The sequence below is a fragment of the Pseudochaenichthys georgianus genome, chromosome 9 (assembly GCF_902827115.2).
Source record: "Pseudochaenichthys georgianus chromosome 9, fPseGeo1.2, whole genome shotgun sequence".
Classification (NCBI taxonomy): Eukaryota; Metazoa; Chordata; class Actinopteri; order Perciformes; family Channichthyidae; genus Pseudochaenichthys; species Pseudochaenichthys georgianus.
The window spans coordinates 36,577,470-36,600,549 of NC_047511.1; the positions used below are offsets into that span (position 1 = coordinate 36,577,470).

General features: G+C 40.8%; 3 protein-coding genes across 5 annotated transcripts in view; all 3 read right to left on the reverse strand.

Moving 5' to 3' along the window:
- LOC139432838 (uncharacterized) overlaps positions 1 to 7,264 on the reverse strand; it is a 27,636-nt gene extending 20,372 nt beyond the window's left edge. For all 3 annotated transcript variants that reach the window (XM_034091674.2, XM_071204401.1, XM_034091677.2), the window contains exon 1: positions 6,935 to 7,264. In XM_034091674.2, the coding sequence (XP_033947565.1) occupies positions 6,935 to 7,264 (330 nt within the window). The remainder of the gene's footprint in view (positions 1 to 6,934) is intronic.
- On the reverse strand, positions 7,261 to 12,014 carry LOC117452877 (uncharacterized). The gene is made up of 7 exons (XM_071204402.1): positions 11,930 to 12,014; positions 10,452 to 10,689; positions 8,617 to 8,890; positions 8,304 to 8,481; positions 8,123 to 8,199; positions 7,929 to 8,004; positions 7,261 to 7,834 (listed from the first exon to the last, which is right to left on the reverse strand). Exons 2-7 carry the CDS (start codon positions 10,454 to 10,456, stop codon positions 7,656 to 7,658), a joined length of 789 nt encoding a protein of 262 aa, XP_071060503.1. The 5' UTR covers positions 10,457 to 10,689; positions 11,930 to 12,014; the 3' UTR covers positions 7,261 to 7,655.
- Positions 12,015 to 13,279: 1,265 nt separating this feature from the next.
- LOC117453185 (protein unc-45 homolog B-like) lies at positions 13,280 to 22,496 on the reverse strand. Its single transcript, XM_034092083.2, is given in 24 exon segments — positions 13,280 to 13,879; positions 14,239 to 14,394; positions 14,482 to 14,599; positions 14,718 to 14,833; positions 16,063 to 16,176; positions 16,298 to 16,364; positions 16,689 to 16,816; positions 16,952 to 17,092; positions 17,182 to 17,323; positions 18,673 to 18,767; positions 19,468 to 19,768; positions 19,877 to 20,048; positions 20,176 to 20,346; positions 20,527 to 20,692; positions 20,874 to 21,041; positions 21,132 to 21,178; positions 21,181 to 21,207; positions 21,210 to 21,219; positions 21,436 to 21,497; positions 21,500 to 21,610; positions 21,681 to 21,717; positions 21,829 to 21,909; positions 21,912 to 21,992; positions 22,422 to 22,496. Coding segments are annotated over 24 exon segments (2,844 nt in total). The 5' UTR covers positions 22,482 to 22,496; the 3' UTR covers positions 13,280 to 13,606.
- Positions 22,497 to 23,080: the final 584 nt, after the last annotated feature.

Below are 23,080 nucleotides of genomic sequence, written 5' to 3' on the forward strand. Positions count from 1 at the left end.
GTTTAAAAAAAAATATATATATATATTATTATTATTTTTTAAATATATATGTAGCACCAAATTGCAAATAATCTATGACTACTGTCACTTTTCACATTGAATATGTGCTCTTTTATTAAATAAACTAAATTCGCTTTCATTTTAAGTTGTGAGTTTAGTGTTTTTGACCCTAACGGAGCGTCCACACTACAGCTTCAAAAATAGCTTGGAGCTGGGCGTGTCTGGAGCTTGGGGATTTTATTCAAGCAACACGACCAACAACCAATCACATGAATCGCCCGCCCCCGACATACAAAGCAAAAACCCCCGAGGATTTTATGCGAGCAATATATATATAAACTCCCCAAACAGGCGAAAACCTACCAGTTTCCCCCACTGTCTCTGCCACCTCCCTCCATGCCTGGTTCCTCCGGTTTGTATCCCGGTAGGTGAAGAGGGTCTGGTCATACAAACCGGGTGATTTGCTACGGCGATAGTTAGTTTCTCCTCCGACTTTTTTTGAAATATAGAAATGAACGGCGGGATATCTCTCCCAGCTTAGACGCGGTTTGATTGGCTACGGCTTCAGCTGTCAGATTTTGCTTTATATAGCACCTTTCAACACAAGGCAATTCAAGGTGCTTTACAAAAATGAAAGACATTCACAAAGGCATTTAAAAACAGTAAAAGATAATAAAAGAAACATTAAAAGAAAAAATACATGAATAAAAAGTTACAGTGCAGTTTAAGATATGAATAGTTCACACAGAAGTTCCCCTTTACTGATGAACACAACGGCTCAGTTTCAATTAAAAGCAGCGACAAAAAGATAAACCACACTAAGTCAATACCCTTATATGTTAGTATGTATACAGAACATGACTAAAAATTATTCTAAGATGTAACGTTAACCCTTCATACCTCAGTCTACTTTTAAGACACTAAAATAACGTATTCCAATTTTTATGTTGTTTTCGCGCGTGGAATTATACCGGCTCTCGTTTCAGTACACATAACAACGGAACCATAGCAACGGAACTGACAGGCAACACTCTGAATCCGATTGGCTGTGACTGCATCCACTCAGAGTGCCCGATTCAGAAACGTGACTCTTACACTCTTTACGTCACAAACAAAGATGGTGGATGAGAATAGATCTATAAAACGATAAGCAATGCACAGTGGATCGGAAGAGGACGGTGTGTCGGCGTTGTTCGATAGCGGTGCGGTAAGCTAATGGACACACGCCAAACATGCTAAATCATATCAGAAGGCATCACCCAGATTTGCCAATCACCGGAGCCCGGCAAAAGACAACAGCAGTTCAACAGCTGATCCCCGCTGTTTTTAAGAAGCCAATAGACATGAAAGCCGAGAGACCAAAATAAATAACGGAAGCTTTTGGCATATTTTTTCAACGACTTGAAACACTTTCTTATTATTTATGATGTAATATTTTCAAGACATTCTTTTTAGTTTTACAGCTTGATGAAACCTTTTTGTTTGACATCAGCCATTATAGATACTATGGCCATCTGAGTGTGTGTGGTACTGTTTGTGGTTTGTTTTTAACTGTTTAATACAGTTAATTATTCAAAATGTCAGAGTTCCTTATTTTTAAACTGAAACTTGCACTACTGTTCAAAAGTAAATAACAACAAACCTGGAATTATGCATTTGGGACTTTTTTTTGCTTTTTCTTGTTGTACCGAACCGTGACCCCCAAACCGAGGTACGAACCGAACCGTGACTTCTGTGAACCGTTACACCCCCCCGGTGTTCCAGGGAACTCACCAAGTGTCAGAAAACACAACCCTCTCTCTTTTCCTCCATACCCAAATCTCTAAAAACGGGGCTGCAACGGATCTGATACAGACTGATCTTGAATTATTTTCTACGTCACAGAAGTGGTGCTCCGCTTATTGGTCAATTCTCTACCTATCAAGGGAATGTGGGGTTGGGCCACGGCCGGCCATTGCGCTGGAGATGTTGTAGTACATATGCCAGGCCTGTAAGTGGCGCTGTAGTCTGCCACAAAAGCAGCGAAGAAGACTGTTGCTCTCAAAGTGCACCAGATTGATGCTTTTAACTTCAATATTTAAAAAAAATTCTTCCCGGGGGGAGCATGCCCCGGTGTTCCAGGGAACTCACCAAGTGTCAGAAAACACAACCCTCTCTCTTTTCCTCCATACCCAAATCTCTAAAAACGGGGCTGCAACGGATCTGATACAGACTGATCTTGAATTATTTTCTACGTCACAGAAGTGGTGCTCCGCTTATTGGTCAATTCTCTACCTATCAGGGGAATGTGGGGTTGGGCCACGGCCGGCCATTGTGCTGGAGATGCTGTAGTACATATGCCAGGCCTGTAAGTGGCGCTGTAGTCAGCCCCTGCAAAAACAGCGCTGGAAAGAGCAAATAGAGCGAAATGAGGCATGGCTAAAATGCAGGATCTGTTTGGTATTTTGAAAGAAAAACTATTTATATAGGTATGGCCAGTGTGAGAAAAAGTTTTTACAGAGTACTTGTCCATGGACAAGTGAGTTTGGCAATTTACTTGTCCGAATACATTTTTCACTTGTCCAGAATGGACAAAAATGTGGGGCCACTGGAATCTTCTTCTTCGCCATCGTATTTTACATTTTCCCACGGTTTTTACGACACCGCTAACGTAAGTGAGCGGTAAGCTTTTAATGCATCACACATAGGGTTGGGTATCGTTTGGATTTTAACGATTCCGGTTCTGCTTTTCGATTCCGGTTATTTTTGTTTCTCGATTCCGGTTATTTTTGTTTCTCGATTCCGGTTCTTTGAGAGGGTAAAAATAAGTCCCATGACAAACTGGGAGAAAAATATATTTATGAAAACATTAAGTAAAATCTGTATTCCTATTTACAAATCACTTCATACTGTTTAATTTCTTTCGGTTATTGAATACAATTATATAAAAATAATCTCTGCATTGTTTAGTTAGTTCTAAGTGGTGCAGTTTGAGAATGTACAGTTGGCCCAGTCTCCTCTGATGTTACACTGCAACCTGCCTGTGAGACAGAGTCCAACCACACATGTCCAACACATAGGACATATAATAATAATAATAATAATAATAATGACACATTAGATGTATAGCCTAGAGGCCTAGCGCTTTTCTACAACTCAAAGACGCTTGCACGCTTACACATGTCCTGCAATCAGGGCCGCTATTATTAATAGAAGTTGTTTATTTGCATTAATTATATTTTAATCTTTTTGAGAATAGTATTTGGCAGGAAATGCAGACGTATTCACCTGTAAACGCATACTGAACGACATACATGCACAACCATTTACCTCACTGCATAAAAAAGTGTTGATAATAATAATAAACAGGAATTATATTTATATTATTATATTAGCCTACTTTGTTTCGAAAAAAAAAAAGTTAACTCCTGTCGGTTGGGGGGGGGGGGGGGGGGCCTCATCTCACAATGTCACTTGGGGCCCCAAGTTGGCCAGGGGCGGCCCTGCCTGCAATACACATGCTGCAGCTGCTCACTGTTTGTAAAAGTAAATAAATAGTATTTTCATTTCAATAATGTACTTTCTATACCCTGCTTCATAAACAATACTGACATCCCTGTGCTCCTCCGAGTCTGGGGGTCCGGGAATGTGAGGACAGGGCGAGGACACAGACAGGGAGGCTACTTCATAAAGGAAATGGCGGGCAATATTAACAACATAGGAGTTAAAACGCTTAATAACCTTCATTATGTGTTAGAGAAAGAACATAAGAAAGTTTGACAAAGATTAGGCTGTTAAACGGGCAGAAAGAGTGTGTGTAGAAAGAGAGAGAAAGACGCTGAGCTGCACGCAGCGATCAGCTGATACGGAGCATAGAGAGAGAGAGCTGCGGTCCGCGGGGCTCGGCCTCGCCTCCTGTCCTCACAACTCTTATTAATCCCGGTACCGGACAATTGTTATTTGTTCCCACCCCGCTCCGCCCCGCCCCCGTCTAACTGTACAGAAAGCGGCGAGATGCATTTCCTTAGGAATCGACAAGCAGAACCGAAACTAACATTTCTAAACGAACAATGGCGGGCACGTACAATTTGCGAATGAGTTCTGCCTTTTGTAAACTGAATGTATCAATAATTTGTCAATAAATCAGGCCGAAAAGCGTCACTTGTCCGCCGGACAAGTCAATTGAAAGATCTACTTGTCCGATATTGTAAATAACACGTCCCGGACGGTGGGACGTGTACTTTTTCGCACACTGTATGGCCCTACAATATATTGTTCAAATATAGCATGATATGTCCCCTTTAAGGTATTATTAAGGTAGGGTTAATGTTGCTCTCAAAGTGCACCAGATTGATGCTTTTAACTTCAATATTTAAAAAAAATTCTTCCTGGGGGGAGCATGCCCCGGTGTTCCAGGGAACTCACCAAGTGTCAGAAAACACAACCCTCTCTCTTTTCCTCCATACCCAAATCTCTAAAAACGGGGCTGCAACGGATCTGATACAGACTGATCTTGAATTATTTTCTACGTCACAGAAGTGGTGCTCCGCTTATTGGTCAATTCTCTACCTATCAGGGGAATGTGGGGTCGGCCATTGCGCTGGAGATGCTGTAGTACATATGCCAGGCCTGTAAGTGGCGCTGTAGTCTGCCACAAAAGCAGCGAAGAAGACTTCCCGCGCATGGTTGCCCTTCTGTTTATACTCTGCTCTGGCTCTTTTTCTCCCTCCCTGAGGCAAGCGTTTGCTCCCACTGCTGTAATTCAATGCAATCCCTGCCTCGCTGTAATTCCCTCCGGTAGTCCACCAGCAGATGACAAACACCCTCCTCTCCGGCTCTTCCAAGGAACGAGGGGACCGTGCGGCAGAGTTTCAGTTATATTTTTATTTCGCCGGTCAACATGTCCGTTAAAGTTTAAATCTTCCGGACAAAATTTGAAAAGTGCCGGTCAAAGGTCTTCTTTGTTATTTATTGAGCTTTAAAACAAATGAATAACGACTCTATATAATAATATAAGAATAAAACGCGGAGGACGGAGATCTCTTTTTCTCCCCCTCTTCTCCCCGCTGCAGCCCAGCAGCTGATCTCAGAGCACGCGCCCCTCTCCTACAGGGGGGCGTGGTGCAGCTCACAGAATCAGCCCCCTGCAAAAACAGCGCTGGAAAGAGCAAATAGAGCGAAATGAAGCATGGCTAAAATGCAGGATCTGTTTGGTATTTTGAAAGAAAAACTATTTATATAGGTATGGCCCTACAATATATTGTTCAAATATAGCATGATATGTCCCCTTTAAGGTATTATTAAGGTAGGGTTAATGTTGCTCTCAAAGTGCACCAGATTGATGCTTTTAACTTCAATATTTAAAAAAAATTCTTCCCGGGGGGAGCATGCCCCCGGACCCCCCTAGAGGAGGCGACGACCCCCCTAAAGGATGTTTCGTCCACCCCCCACTTGTAAAAAATATAGCACTTTACCCCTGCACCCCCCCCCCCCCCCCCCCCAACAACTCCTGGGCTAAGCCCCGGATCTCCTACAATCCTAAATCCGCACACCATGTATACATCACTTCAGGGGACATTACATTGACTTACATGCATTTCCAAAATTAATGATTCCCCTCATGAGGACCTCCAATTTGTCCCCATAAGGGAGAAGAGTCCCCACACGTGACTGTGTAAACAGATGTAGGTCCCCACAAGTATAGTAATACACAAACACACACACACACACACACACACACACACACACACACACACACACACACACACACACACACACACACACACACACACACACACACACACACACACACACACACACACACACACACACACACACACACACACACACACACACACACACACACACACACACACACACACACACACACACACACACAGGACTCCAGTGCACTATAGAGCACGCACAAAAGCGCGAGCACATACACACACACACTACAAAGATGTAACATATTATTTTACCAACAATGTGGAATTTACAGTCATTGTTATAAGTAAGTTAAATCAATCAAATGTAGGTCAATTATGCTTTTTACTTGAATATGCTTTAAGAAAACAACCTCCATCACAGTCACAGGTCTCAATAGGGTTTCATTTGTTTAGTTGGCAGCTTATTCCTTAAAACAGGAGCCTCAGATTGCTTAATAAGAGGAAATATGAAGGGTATATTTCAAGTTTGTTATACAAATAAGTTATTGGGCTATTTTCTTATCAACTTAGATTTGTTAGAAATTGTTTTAAACTTTAATGACTGAATTTATTCAAAAAAAAATGGCTTATTAACACATGAGTAGCCTACTACAGAGTAATATATGTTTATATATATATATATATATATATTACATTTAAGAAGTACAATATATGACAAGCACAAGTTTAATTTGTGGGCCATATTTCATTATACTTTTTGAATTCGATGAGGGCCAATTATAAATGGCTCACGGGCCGCATTTTACGCCCGAGCCGTAGTTTGGACATCCCTGTTGTAGTAGTAAGTAGTAAGTATTATATTTCACATCACATCATCATTTAATCTGCAGCTGCTGAATCTATGAAACATAAATAATCATGACACATTTTATAGAAACTGTAAAGCCTTTATTGTCATAACTCCAAATGGAAGTTAAAACTGCACAGTGTTTTACCTTTTTTGTCTCTCTTTACAACTTGTCTCAGTCATTGTGACGCTGACAATTGAGCGGCCCGACCAAGCAAGGAGGCAGAGGCAGAACGTCCAAAAATATAACCCGGTGTGGGCATTTATTGAACTCGAGCACGGGACACAGCCTCAATCTTGCTGTTCCCGTGAGCACAGTCACCAGCCACAAGGATCTCACACACTCCCAGCCATCACAGACAGGGAAACAGAGCCTAAATACCACCCTAAATATCTGCTGTGCTCCGTGCGCTTTGAAATCTAATCAAAAGTTGTTTACCTCAATTCTTTGGCGTTTCTCCATCGCCCGGCTCTTTCGTTCTTTCAGTGGTTTGTTGTGCTGAAATATGGAGGGGACGGCTCCGGGTTTCAGCCTCCGATGTACTATTAATGCTTCTGCACCAACAGACTTGATGATAGCAGGATCAACGTCGTATGCATCACACGCGAAGTGGTCAGAGCACAACTTGCTCCATTTTGTCGGTTGCCAGCCAACACGATTCACTAAAATAATCCATTTTTGGCGGATGATTTGGTCTTTGGGAAATGCATGGAAAACTCTCCCAGATCCCGCACCGTTCGTACAACAAAAAGCACAACAATAACCCATGTTAATTCCGTTTTATTTTCGAAAAACATGTGACCGAGACTGCCGAGACATATTTGGTCCAGAGACTGTTTGGCAACAGTGACGTCACGCGCGCGGAGGCTGCTGGGAATGTCATGTCAGAAATTCAGACGGCTTTGGGTCGAGTTTTGCATCAATAAAAAGCTTTTTTTCGGGGGTATTATCTCGATTTAAATAAAATAAAAAATATAGGCAGTCTTAAAAACAACATTTCTATACAAATTTAGGATATTTGGAAGCTTTGCATTTGATCTTTAAAGGGTTTTGTGAGCTGGTGCTTCCTGAGACGCAGGATCAGAGTCATCATTCCTTCCCGTGGCGTGTAGTACTCAGGATCTGCAGTTTCCTGAGCCCCAAAACCTTTATGCAGGATTCAGAAAGCCTCTGTCTTGACGTGGGTGACAAAGCTTTCAATGACCTCCTCCTTGACAGGCCGTTCGTCCTGAGCACACAGGTCCTCTGCGATGGTGACCTTCAAAATCTCCTCTTTGAATGGTGCCGGGTCCACAAAGTTTTCATCAAAGATGAGGGCCATCAAGTCATCAAGGCAACCTGTACCAACGTTAAAAAAAGGAATGTTTCGTTTACACATTGAATTTCTGTATTAAGGGTCAACGGTGAGTGATAATGCAAACCAGAGTCACACCATGCTCCTGCAACAACGCCAGACCCCTTTCCAGATCTTCTTTTTCCATCTGACAGCTTCCACCAACCTCATCGCTCTGTCAGAAAACATATACGAAATATACATAAATAAAGACATTTTATTGAAATGCATGACATGTGCAAACCGTGTGAAACTAAACGTAAAAAAAGGTTTATATTTAATTTTCCACTCACCTTAAACAACGGGATGTCAACAACATTGTTGGTCTTGAGGTCCATCGTGGTGTGGCTGCCTGACCTTTCAGAGTGGCCTGTGAAAATAATTGTACAATCTTTACATTACTCTGTATGATGAATACTATTTCTGATTGAAGTGTGGGGCATTTGACCTTTCCAATGTTTAGAATATAATTACCAGGAGAGTCTGACCTCAAGTCACCCCCAGGTATTATCTTGTCCTCTTCACTGAGCCGCCGAAGCATCATTTCCTGTGATGTCTTAAAGTTTGACACGATAGCTGGCTCGATGAACATTTTGGCATGCCTTAGGAAGGTGTCGTACTCGAAAAGCTGTAGGTTTATTGCTTTCAAGACCTAAAGGGGGTTTAAATAAAGGTTTCTGCAAAAGCAGTTCATGGATTTTCATAGAAACAAGTCTTTACATAATTCAACAACATTATTTGACATATTCAACTATTTAAAAAAAACGTATACCTGTTGTTTATTTACCTTTTCAAGTTTGAAGAAAGACTCTCCATTGATGTACACTGAAGTGGAAAGCTGTAGGTTCCCAGCTGGAGTACTCCGTACAATAGGCTGGCTATTCCACAGTCTTGAAAACTGACAATGAGGGCACAGCTGCTCCACTGATAGAAATGTACCCATCCTTCGAGTTTGAACATCACACACTCGCTGGCACACAGGACACATTTCGAAAAGCTCCATGATGCAGGTCTCATACACTATGTATGTCTTGATGTTATAGGGAATGTGTTCTTTACCACTGTAAAAAAAAAAGAGAGATGTTATGCCCCATCACACAGCTTGGGCCCTATAGAGCAATGCACCTTACTTCCTCTTGCATTGATGGATGGGTGTGTGTGTGTGTGTGTGTGTGTGTGTGTGTGTGTGTGTGTGTGTGTGTGTGTGTGTGTGTGTGTGTGTGTGTGTGTGTGTGTGTGTGTGTGTGTGTGTGTGTGTGCGTGTGTCATAATTGCAAATGAGACACCTCCTGTAGCAGAACTACCACAGAAGAGGTTTTCAGGAATCAACCACATGTTTCTATATCCGATTGGCTGTGAGCAGTCACTGTTAGAACGCCCCAACCGTGAAAGATGCAGTCACAAAACCTTATGTTTAAATAGTGTCAAAATTAAAGTTGACTTTAAAAGAGGTTGCATGATCAAAGTGAAGGCAGAGTTCGAAGATGGGTGTGGTGCCAGAAGTAGTGTGGGTGGTGTGATCTAATATCGAGATTGCCTCTATTTTTCTTTACCTTATCTAAATGCTTTAGTTGTTTTCTGTGAAAGCAAACAAACACAAACGCCTCTCCTTCTTTTTACTGACGAAGTATACTGAGAGAGCGGCTGAGTATGTAGACGGATCTACGATGCTTTGTGTGTGTGTCTTTATCTAGTCTAAAAGTATTTAAATAAATGATACTTCATATTCATTAAGGTAATACATTTCCTTCTTCACTGGTTTGTGGTGTTGTTAAAACTGCATGGCCCTTTCTCCTCGAATCCTCGGTCCTCCGGTAGTGACCCGGAAATGGATTTCAGCCCGTCATGTTGAAGGACATCTGATTTCTCTAAATGCACTTCGAGGATCGAGCATCGAGGAGGCTCTCTGGAGGAGCTATAATCGAGGATACACTGATGGGTCCTCCGCGCCAGTCCGCGGATCCTCCGGATGTATTTCCGGCAACAGAGATGTTTAAAAGAGTCGTGACGCACGGCCGGACTTATCTCAGCCAATGACAGCTCTGCAGCTCTGGATATTATTGTATTAACTGGTTTCATCACCGCGGGGTTTACAGTGAGAACAGCTGTGAGGTCCGTGCAGAAAGCAGAGCAGTGTGTATAATATATATCACTCAATATAACAGGCCTACATTACTCTCTTTATTTGTATGCTTTAGTTTAGTAGATATCTACAAAGAGTCGATATTTGTCTAAAACCATTTAGTGCTTCACATAATAAAATACAGAACGGCTGTATCCTGATCCCTTAGAGAAATGAGAAAGGGCCCATGTCATCACACAACGAGGTGTTTGTTAGTTTCCCTACCCTCTGCGACAGCATTGCCATGGACTACACGCAGAATTAACTGCCAGTGTAAAGCTGAATCATGCAGCAGTGCAGCCTGTGCATGCCACCAAGATATTCGTACAAATACCTATGATCAATATCAAAAACTATCTAAAGCTTTTAAAAGTACTAAACATTACATCCTTAAAATATGGCTGTAATTACTGAACAAAGAAAGAATTTTTTTTAGCGTTTGTCAAAGACATCGCTAAAGATAGAAACGAATTCACACACATGATATTTTTTAAACTCACAACATGTCTGTTTTTTCTGTATCATTTGTGACAGGCTCTGCTGGGTCATAGGTATCATCCAGCCCGTCTGAAGCCACCACGGAGAAGCTGCCATCCTCCTCCTCTTCTTCTTCTTCCTCAGGGTCCACACGACGTCTCTTTGATGGTCTCTCTGTAGGGGTGGATATAAAAGAGGGCGCTGCCTCGAGAACATTTGATGTCCATACATCAAAGTTGCTGGAATCTATAGTCTGGACAGCTGTAAGATAATTGCATTTTACAATTAATAAATAATAATAAAACAATCATTGTAATTGCAAGCACAACAGCTCAAGGCAGCAACACCAAACTTAACCAAAACGTGCATATAAGACAGCTACTAACCAGTACTTCGATATGGATTACTAAAGGTACGCAAAGACAACTGTGTGCGAACTGTACGTTTGTGTAGAATGTCGGTCTGACAAGCAGCATCCCTCCTTCTAGGTAACTTTTGAAATTGGCTGACCTGTTACAAGGAAACAACAACATCATCTCAATTTTGTATTCATGATTAGTAACTGCAATGTGAAAATCACTTATATTCTGACGTCCCAAAATGTTTCACAACATAGATGCAAAAACTGATATTTCCCTGAAAATCTGTGTTGTTGGTTATTACATAGGAGAGTTATAACGTTGTCACTGAATCATAACTATTGTATTGGATCGCCTGTGCAGTGTTATGTCTGAGCAGAGGTGGAAGTACTCAAATGATCTACAACTTATTATCTATGTAAAGGTAGCAATACTACAATGTATCCGACTACTTTAAACATATTCTCTTCAGTACAGAGTTGTGTTAGCTCTGAGTGTAAGGGATACTTGCTAATGTAAATAAACGCCATACTACTGCCAAAACAGGTGGCGCATTGTTTCTGATACAGCACATAACTTGTCTCTTCAGTGTTTACAACAAAAACTGCCATAATATATAAAAACTAAATTCAAAGTCCCTCCCATAGAACATATGGTCTGAGTGTTAGCGATGCATGCTAACGTAAACAAAAGCCACACTGTGCCAAGTTTTATCCAAATATGCATATATCCAGCGTTGATTCTGAAATAAAGTATAGCATGAACATCGTATCTTTCTCGCGGGCGTGCCACATCAACAGTATTATTACCAGTAACTTTACTGAAGCTGCCCTCCATGTATCTTGTGAATGCAACTTACATCTGCTGGTTCTGAAGCTTCTAACACATGCCAAACAACATTACGTTTCACAAAAGCAACATGAACACAACGTTATACATATCCAGCACACTATTGTCTTAAAGTCCCATATTTTGGCCATCCTTCCTAACCCTAACAAAACGCCAGCAACTTATGTAGCTCAGTTAGCACTGTGTCAATGGCTTAGCAGCCCGAAACACGTTTAAACATTTAAACAGTTGTTGTGTTAGACACTTTGTTGGTTTTAAACATCACAAATACACAAATAACAATGCATACTTACAGGTTGTGTAACCAAATCTCCCGCTGGTCCAGACAAAGTAGGAACAGCATCGCCCTTCAGTACTAGACGCATTGCATATCTGGCTTCAACCTGTGCAAGGTTTGTGAAGCTGTCGTCCGAGAAATGCCGGGCACACAGTACAGTATTTCGAACCGTTGAAGGAACATTGTTAAAAATAAATTTCAACCACTGACTTCTTCGTGGTTCTGCCTTCGGTAAGGCAAACAATCGACATTTCCCCTCACATTTCAGGACACAGCCTTTTCTAGTTGGCATGACTGGGGTTGCAGTCGAATGGTCCGATCTACTATTCCTTGATCTCTGTGTGAAACGTCACGGGGTTAAGGAACAGTGGATATGAGAACTCAAAAGGATTTAGGAAAAGAGACTGCAGTGCTTTGAGAATCCGACTGCATTTACACTATCGGACACAGCGGACGTCATAACTGTGCGTCTGCTGTGGGGAAACTACAGTTTTTTATACAGCGAACTACATGGATGCAGAACTAGTAAAAATACCCATTTCTGATATCAAGAATTCAATTTCAACAACTAGTCGAAATGCCAATTGTTAATATCAGGAAACACAATTTGAACTAATTCAAAATCCTTTTTTGATATCAATGGTTAGTTATAAATAAAAATTGAATTATAACAATTGTAACAGAAATAAACATTATTATTAGTAAGAATTGAATTTTTGATATCAAGAATTTGCATTCTTACTAAAAGCTAAATCGGCTAAATGCATAGAAAACTTTGCACCGTGCTCTTATGGTGTTGTGTTATGCTTCTTGAGCGTGGACAGCAGAGAAACATATATTCTTCATGATCAAGAAAGTTGAAATTGAATGGAATTGAAATAAAAAAGTAAAGTGAAACTTAAGTTTGTCACCCTCACCCTCAGTCAACCTCTGGTCCAAACATATTAATCCACATGAATCATCCTCCACTGATGGTATATGCAGGGCTTTGTCAGGATTTTTGCGGTCAACCACCACACAGCGTTTGGTGATAAAAATAGAATTTATCAGGACATGCTGGACACTGTCCAGTATTCCACAGTGTACACATTTGGTGTAAAAAAAACTGCTTGCCAGTCGATAATGACCCAGCTAATTTGATGTCATCCTTTAGTTTATACTCTGCCAGTGCCGCTTGCTTTAATTGACGGTTGAATGTTGTAGAATTGACCTCCTATGCAGTCTTCATCCCATTGTTGTTGCCACTGGAAATAAATTATTTCCTTCATGATGCTACAACATTCCAAAAAAACACATGGCATTGGCAACCCTGGCTTTCGCTTGATTATTTAAAGTGCACATTTTAGCAAACAGTGAAGCAAAAACGTGAACTGCTCAGTATTTAATCATTCATTCACAGTTACAGTTCAACATAAATAGAAATAATACATTTTCTAAAATCTTCAAATAAAGACAAAAAATGCATGGTCAGGGGAAATCACCATGTGTACATTTTCTACTACCTACGCAACAAACACCCTCTGTAAAAAATGACAAATAAAAACAGTGATTTATATTGTGAGACATTATCTTTAGAGCCAGGTTGGAGAATTCTTTTTTTCCTTCAATGAGAAAACCATTTGGAAACAAGTCTGTATTTAAAGGAAATAAAGAAGAATGTCCACTGTTGGGTTTTTTCCTCGTAGAAAGCATTTTAAGAGGGGGTCGCGAACGGTTTGATGAGACCAAGATCCATAGCTTTGACCAGGCATGTGCGCGCCGCATCGATGGCCTGCTGCCTCTTGGGATTGTTCTCTGCCTTGCCAATCACTGACAAGATTTCCAGCAGCTCACACTCGATCAGCTTCTTGGCCAGCTCACTGTTGTCTGAGTCGAGCATGTTGTAGACAATAACAAGGGCACGATGCTGTACATTGGGGTTGGTGTGGATACACAACCTCTGCAGAATCTCAAGCCACTGCGTGGTCTGTCAGGAAAGAGCAATCAGTTACACTTGTAAATTATGCGAAATCTTTGTCAAAAATGTTGTTTAGTTTGGATATGATATATTTTGTGTAATTCTTAGCAATGGATTTATGTGTAAAATGGTGTGGTATGACTCAGCAAATGTTATTTTCCGTTGAGGGGATTTCCCCTGATTGACACTTCAGATACACCATCAGGGAGTAAACTCTGCATTCTGAGAAGTTTTGTAACGTGTGAGAAATGTCCCAGAGATTATGTCATCAGCTTTGTCTTAGCTTGGTCACGATGATGACACAACATGTGAAATTGAAGTTATACTTTTCTTTATCCTACAGTACTACTGAATGCTATGATACATACCACAAGGGTTATTTTGTTGCAGGCCTTCTTCTGAGCAGTAGTGAGCATGGCGAGAGCTCCAGCTGCAGCGATCTGAAGATTCTCGTCCTCCTCGCCACAAAGCAGTACCAGCAGCTTCAGTCTATCATTGCCATCGGACACAAAACGCTCTTGGACCTAAGAAACAAAAGTTGGAAACTGGTTTCCTACGTTGATGCAGCTATTTTACAATGAAAGGCTTTTAGCTATTTTTTCCGTCCTCACCTCTTTACATGAAATGAGGTTGCACATGCATTCAGTAGCAGCCTGTCTGATCTGGTCATGATCTTCAAACATGTAGTTTTCAATGTCACTGATAGCTTTCTCTTTTAAAATCTTCACTCTATAAAACAGATGAAGTCAAGGTTAAAGGTCAAAATAACACAAATTGTTCAAGCTGTAGGAAATTCACTTGTAGGAAATGAGCTAGTGACATCACAGTGAACATAATAACATGTTACCTTAGTTTTTCACTGAAACCAGCCAAGTTGGTGAGGCTTCGCAGAGCTTCATAGTTCTGCATCCCGTCTTTGTCTGTGTGAAGGAGGCCGACTAAAGGCCGCACCACCTCATACACCTGACAAACAAGAAAGTTGTATGATTGATTTTTAAAAAGTAATTTGTTGAACTACGTATAAAGGTCCCATGTCATGCTTTTCCGGTTATTACCCGTCCCCTTGTGTGTTATGAAGGTTTTTATGCATGTAAACCGTCTGCAGAGTCAAAAACCCTCAAAGTACACCCTGTAGGGAGTAAAACTCTAACACAGAAAAGACCTCCCCAAAACGCCTCGTTGGAGATTTCTCATTTTCCAATGTTTTCTTCCTGGGTACTCTGACGTGTGAATACCCAGAGGCCACACCCTCTGCCAGCCTTTCACGAAACAAAGCTTCCCAAACCTTTCAGCGATTCATGCCAGATATGTACAGCGTAGGGCACTGAAGAACGATGCTGTTCCCACTTTGTTTGGACCAGCGGGAGATTCGGGTACACAACCTGTAAGTATTAATTGTTGTTTGTGTATTTATGGTGTTTAAAACAAACAAGGTATCTACCACGACTGTTTAAATGCAAACCTTTTTCGGGCTACTACATTGGGATCGCGGAGAAATGCTCTCCGCAGACCCATTCTCACAGCGTTATAAACCTTTTTCTTACTCAATATCAAGCCACACTTATTGTTTTTACTTTGGCTGTGAGTGTTTGTGTGTGCTCAGGATGAGTTTCGCTTGTTCTCGCTGTATCGCCAACCCGGAAGCCTGTCTGCTCCTCGCAGCAGCCCGCAGCAGCCCGCAGCAGCTGCGAGCAGCAACGAGCAGCAACGAGCTTCAACGTCCCGACCAATCAGAGCACACTGGGCTCACAGGGAGGGGGGGGGGGGGGCAGGAGCTCCAACAAGCCGTTTAGGACAGAGAGTGAATACCGGTGAATACACATACTTTACAGAGATGCTGTATGAGAAACCAATGTGAGTTTGGAAAATTGCACAGTATAAATCTATTTTAGTATACCTCAACAATGGAATTATGATCAGTAGAAATGGCCATGACATGGGACCTTTAATACCAAATCATGCATAGTACATACTGAATGTTAGAACAAACAACTGTCATTAGTTATAATAAAATATACCACCAACAGCAAGGTTCAATATCCCAGTAATTGGAGAGACAAAGAATCATACAATGTCAAAAGTGTAAGAAGTGTGTAGTTAAGGGGAGACAATATAAAATGTTATCTCAAATTGTTGTTCCCTTTCCTTCACTATTATATCAAGGTGGACAAACAAGTAAATGTTGTTCTTACCCTCTCACCAGGGAAAGCAATTTCTGGGTTGGAAATAGCTGCAATCCTGGCAATGGCGTGGCTGGCCTTTGTCTTCCCAGCCTCTGTCCCTTCCAGAGCAAGTGGTATCAAAGCCTAGGGATAGAGTAAGAGGTGAACAACAGTGGGATGTTTTGCAACAAGCAGTTTATCCAATGCTCAGAAACATGCAAACATAAATTATTTCATGGTTTCGATTGATAAACCTATGACTCACCTTTCCACCACCTTGGGCTACAATAGCACCACGATCTTTGGGATCATCTGTCAAAGCCAAGAAAACTCTAAGGACGAACAAATATATAGAATTGGCTTAGTTATCATTTATTACAATATATCCATTTATGGAGGCATCAAGATGAATGTTAACACTTGTGTTGAAAAGTGCTATATAAATAAACTTGCCACCCACACACACACACACACACACACACACACACACACACACACCACACACACACACCACACACACACCCACACACACACACACACACACACACACACACACACACACACACACACACACACACACACACACACACACACACACACACACACACACACACACACACACACACACACACACACACACACACACACACACACACCTTGACAGCATCTCCTTGGTCTGGTCGGTCAGGATGGAGTTGTCTGCCTTTACCATGACAGCAAGAGCTGAAGTGATGCCAGCCTTCAGGAGCCTTTTCACTCTCTGATCAATAAAGTCCTTCTTGTCCTGGGAACAAAAAGTATGCAAAGTGTGTACATCTGTATTCATATGTGTTTCATAACCTGCTCTACATATGTCAAATGATATGTTCTGATCTTCTGTGTAAGACAATGGTTTAGTTGACTTTTCTCCCTCTTTTACCTTGGGGTGTTGCTCCGGCACATGTTGCTTTGAGAACTTTGCTAGTTGAACCAGCTCAGGTAGGATATCCTTCTTGTCATAGCAGTTGGTGCAGTTAACCAGGGTGCAAGCTACTGAATAGATGATTGTCTTGTCTGTAGACTAAAAACACAGTGAATGGAGAGAGGTTATTTATCTGTAATCTGATATACTGTATTTGTTTTTCTGTCTTTTTGTTTCAATTTGTTTACCTTTGACAGGTCAAACATGGCCTTCAGTGCAATCTCGTCCTCAACAAAGTCATCTTTCACGTCAGCATCATTGGTCAGATAAGCTAGACCCTCGATAGCCCACTTTCTTGTTTTGGTATCAATCTTGGGATTACAGAGCCACCTATAAAAGTTAAAAAAAGACAATTTAGTTGGTTTATTTTGTGAGTTTGTTAAGTTAAGCCCCGAGCCTGTTTTTCATTTCTAACAAATGACCATATCTTCCCTTCTAAAAGGGTTAAATTAATAATCTTTTTTCTCAAAGCAAGGTTACACCTGTGAGTTGGATGTAGAAGTGTCAGAATCAATATAGATGTTTTTATTTTAAAGTAAATTCAGATTGAACACAGTAAAAAAATTTAAATTATTGTGTCCGTCCAAACAAAAAAAATTACTTATAGTGAAAACCCCCCTTGAATGATGGGATGGTAGACTAAAAGCTTTAGGAATCCAAACTATAACATATAATAAGTACCCTGAATTAAGATTGATGCAAAACAAGTGAAATTTGACCTTTTTAGAGAGATTTAGCAACAAAAAAAACACTTCTGGGGTCATTTGGGTGGATTTTACCTATCTCTGACCTATTTTGCTGATTGACATCTCTTTCTAACCGTCAGAGCCAATGGAATCGAGGGGAACTCCCACATACTCCTTATTTGGTAATGTGTGTGTGTGAGACTGACGCATAGCCAAAACCGGAAGCTGCGATAACTCTGGTGGCTACCATTAGCAGCTCACTTTTACTCTCCGATTTGTACATACAAATTTAATTATGGATTATAAATAAATTAAAAAAAATTGTTCCAGAGAAACATTATCAACCTATGGATTAACCGATTCAGCCGCGTTTTTTCTCGTTTTAATGCCATTGAACAAGTCTTTTGATCAGATTGACAGCTACGGTGAGAGGATCTCCCGTAAAAGCTACGTAAAGGTACGTGTCGTGATGTCTGAGTTTGCTTCCCCTGTCGCAAATTCGGATCACTCAGTGATGATATATATACCTAAATAATCTGTGGAACCTCAGCTTTAATCGGATATCTTGTATGTGCAGCTACGATAAGTAATAAGGGTATCTTTTATCTTGAGTTCTGTGCCAAAGTGCGTTAGCATTTTTCGCTCAGGGGTCATTTAGATGCTTCTTATGAGACTTGTGTTTTGTTTTGGTAAAAATGGTTTGTATCGTCAGTTAGCTGAGATTCTTCCCGTTAATCTGGTATAACACATTAATAGGTTCTTAAATATTAAGATGCCCTGAGACACAGTGTCGTGAAAAAAAACAAAAAACAGGTGGGGCTTAACAGGTTCGATTGCAAGCTTGAATGACTTTCTGGTAGATACATATTGTAAGAATGTATTGCCATGAAAATGTGATCTTTAGGAATTTGGCATTTATTTGTAAGAGTTTAATATTCATTTCATCATCATCAACAGCCCAGTCACTTTAACAGTGTGTTTTTGAGTACTCACTTTCTGCATTGCTTGGCCAGTTTCTCTGTGGAGCCCTCAGCAAACTGCCTTAAACTGTAGTCATCTCCTCCAGCTGAACCCAGTTTACACAGACCCTGAGGGGACATGGACATGAGTATGCACCAAAACGCAAACAGACAAAGTCTATTCTCTAAAAGTCTAGTTATCTATCTAGGACTTCTGTCCTTTAATCAATAGTTTAGAGTTACAACTTACAAAGCCCTTCTGTTAAAGCTTTCAAATTACCTCACATCTCTTTTTCTCATTTAAATATAGAAGTATTAACTACTGTACCTTGCACGTTTTTTTTATTTAGCTGTTGCTTTTATCAAAAGCTACTTACAATAGGTTCAATCAACCAAGAAAATATTCATTCATAAAAATGTAATCCTGCAAGTACATGAGCCACATCTTTGATAGATTTAGGTAAACAGTAACTACAGATATCCTCCATGTATCCTCAAACTATGGTCTTCCAGGCTCCATTTCCTGATGTTTCTGAGGTTTCGCATGTGTCCTGTACAGTTTTTTCCCCTTGTGTTTCTGTTGTTGGGTTTTACTTTTTTATTGTTTGTGTCCGTGTGAAGGTTTAGTGTTCACAGTTCTCTCTTGGAAAAGTGATCTTAATCTCAATGAGACTAATGGAATAACTAAATAAATAAACTGTAGATGCTCCCTGTGTTTCTTTCACATTACTGTCTAGTATTGTTTATACTGTGATGTCTTGATGCTTGTGCTTTTAGAAAAGAAGAAAGGAAAAATAGAGTTTTTTTCTCTGTCCCAGGGCACACTCACCACCAGAGAACGGATTTTAATCTTCTCATTCTTGGTCTTCTTGTAGAGGTCCTTGAGAAGGGACACGCCGTTGGTGATGATGAAGGAAGCACGGCTCATCTTGGAGGCGGAGTGGATCAGCGCCTCCACAGCAACCATCTGGTCCACCTCACGTTCGGAGGCACACAGTGCCACCATCATCTCCATTATACCTTGTCGTCCAACAAGGGCGTTACCGACATCAAATGGACCCTGAAGCAGGCCTGAGATGACGTTGATAGCATGGATTGTCCTGTCCATGTCGTTGGGATCAATTTTGGAACTGGGAAAAAGGAAGACAGATGCAGAGATGGTGTGAGTTATGTTGGTTTGGTTTCCATTTACAAATGATTGGCTACAACACTGGTTTCTCTCTATGCTATGGTCGTACTTGATATATTCATTGCAAATCTCCCTGAAGTTGTCTCTCTCAGGGTCACATGAGAGCTCGTCGTAGAGCCTGGTGAGCAGCACGCTGGCAATCAGCTGTGTGTTCTCCGTCATGGGCAGCTGGTCGGGCAGTTCAGAAACCTGACCACACACCTTGAGGATCTTCTTCAGACCTGGAGAACAACCCCATATATATATATGATATAGACATATGTTGAATACACTTTATCGAGGAGTCTGGGATGCAGCAAAATATTTTAGCTCAAACTATGTAGTGACTGATGTAGCTGTGTGGCTCACCGTGATCAATAGTGAAGAGGGCCTTGGAGTTGTCTTTGGATTTCTTTACAATGCGAGGTACATTCTTGCTCAGGAGATTCAGTGCCTGGTCTCTGCCATGGCCAGAAACCTTCTTACTACCAACCATCTCCACCAGAGCGAGGAGAATGGTTTTCAGGTCTTTGGACGCATCTGCAGATATAAAAGAAAGTCTCAGTCAGAATTGCTAAGAGAATACTAACAGCAGCAGCATAGGCCCAGCCATTTTGTTTTTTTACATTCTACCATTGCTTTTTTAATCAAGCTTTGAGGATATATTTATAATAAAATCTACTTTTTGTTACAGATAAGGATGATTTGATTCTGTCTCACCCAGAACCAAGGCCTCTTCTTTGCCATAATCCTTTTTATCTTCACCAGTGAGGGAGTCGTTGATGCACTGGAAGAGGTTGCAGGTTGCAAGCACAATCTCCTCATTGTCGACAGCCATAATGCTGCACATCTTATCGACGCCCACCATCTGAATTATGGCCATGGCCTGTATAGTGGTAAGACATACACAATACACTTTGTTAAAGAAATTGAATAGCAGATCAAATGATTCTTATTTCAAATGGCAAAAGATACAGTATGTTGAAGATGTACTTTTGAAGTTTGAAGGCTACATAGTTCACTTTGAATATGCTTTTGTCTTGAATCATTTTTAGAGGTAAGCTTACCCGAGCTTTGTGTCCTGTGCACATTCCTGACAAAGTACGAACAGCAGCCAGGACCATCTCTTGTTTGCCCGTCTCTATCATGGTGAGCAGCAGAGGCACTCCGTTATTCTGGAAGATTCTCTCTGCTCCGGCGTCCTCTCTTGACAGCACAATCAGATTGTTGGCAGCCTATACATAAAAGAAGAAGTAGCAGAAGTGAAACCACAACTACAGTATGTGCATCTACATAAAGTGTTTTTTCACAGGGAGGATGCCTACCTTTTCCCTTTTGTCCTTTTCCATTTCCTCATCAAGGAGAATATCAACATGTTCTGCACTCTTGAATCTGTGGAGATGTTGTCTTGAGCTGTGGACAAATTTCAAAATGAAGCGTTCAACCTTTTCCAATGCTGACATGTCCAAATGAAAGATTCCCAAACTATCATAAAACTGTATTTCTAATGGCACAACCAAAGCTATATGCTGATTTTGATAACCAAGCAATTATTGTTGAATACATGTAGCACTGCTGAATTCATTTATGCAAAGTGTTTGCATTCTACATTAACTTGATAATGCCGACCTTGGCCTGGATTTCTGCTCCCAGTCTGCGGAGAGTCTCCAGGAAAGTCTGGTTCTTTGGTCGATGGTGGCACATCTCTGCACATCTTTGAAAGCCATGTCAAGCTTTCCTAATTTCTCCAGAGCTTGGCAACGCCGGTACAAGGCTTTAATATCTGCTGCGTCTACATCAATGGCTGTATAGGAAGAAGAACGGATTAGATTGTGAACCTTGTTTGCTGTTGTTTGGTTCGCGTATTACTCTACCTTTAGATGCATCGGACGCTGCGTTAGCATAGTTTTCCTTTTAGAAAAACAGAAACATCAAAATAAAAGTGTGAATTTCCCCAATAATTTTTAAAGAAATCTATTTGGTATGTGTTTATGTTTTATGCTGCTTAGCCAAACTGCTTACCTTCTTTAGGTAGCATGCAGATCTGTTCCTGTAGATGACAGCAAGCACTTTTTTGTCCTTGCATCCCTTAATGGCTTTGGTGTGTAGCACTCAATGGCATTTTCGATTTCTCCTGCCTGGAAGTGTTTGTTTCCCTCATCTTTTAACTGGATTGGGTCTCCCATCTGGTAAAATCAGGGGTTATCAGTTATGACATAGATTCTATGGGTCACATAACTTTGTAAATCAAACCTGACAGTCAATGCTTCAACACAACAATTTCAGAGGAAACCACTCAATCACATGTACATGCGGTATTGTAACTATAGTAAGATTCATACCAAGAGACACATTTGAATAATATAAACAATTCCCCAATTAAGGGTAGCTTACCTAATAATTCTAAATAGGTATAATTGATGCAAACACTAACATTTCAAATAAGCAACAAATTCAACAAATAAGCAGTTTTACACATTTCAAAAAGTAAAGAGAATTAAAAAAAAAAAAAAAACAGCCCCATATTTCACAATCAATCCCACAGATGACAATAGTCTGTCAGCATACTAATGTTATTGAAACTGCTGTAGCATTACAAATGTTTTTGTTCTTACCATTGTTAGTAATGAATGTCCTGCTGACCTGGGTCTTTCGTAGCAAATGGCCATGCACATGTTATCTCTAACTTTAAATGGCTTCCCCTCAAGCCTTATTTGGGCACAGTCTCGTACCCCAGTTGGAGCCTTCGAACATGCCACTTTCCCAATGGACAGACACTATCTCCAATCATGTAGGCACAATCTTCCTGCCTACCTATACCAAGTACTGTCTGCATACCAAAATCAAATAGATAATAAAAAACAAACAAGCTGTACAGTACCTTTAGGATTGTGTGCTGTGTCTCTTGTTCTGCTTAGATGATATAAATCTCTAGTCTGTAATTTTTGTGACAAACTTTTTTGTCTCACGAAACTTCCCCCCACGAACACTACATTTATATTTGAATCTCAATGAGGTGGGACAGAACCAAGGTGGACCATCCATCACACATAGGGGTTGAATGCTTGCACTCTAATACCTCAAAGAACAACTTTGATTCAAAAGTCATTATAAACCATGATGGCTTGGTTTGCAAAGAAATTATTGGTGTTTTTTAAATATCCGAGGCTCTATGAATAACAAATATTTTCCATTCAATACAATCTGTGAGAGGGACCCCCCTCAAAGGTGGTCTGCTCCTGATAAGGTCTATTTAGGGCACAGACAGCTGAGA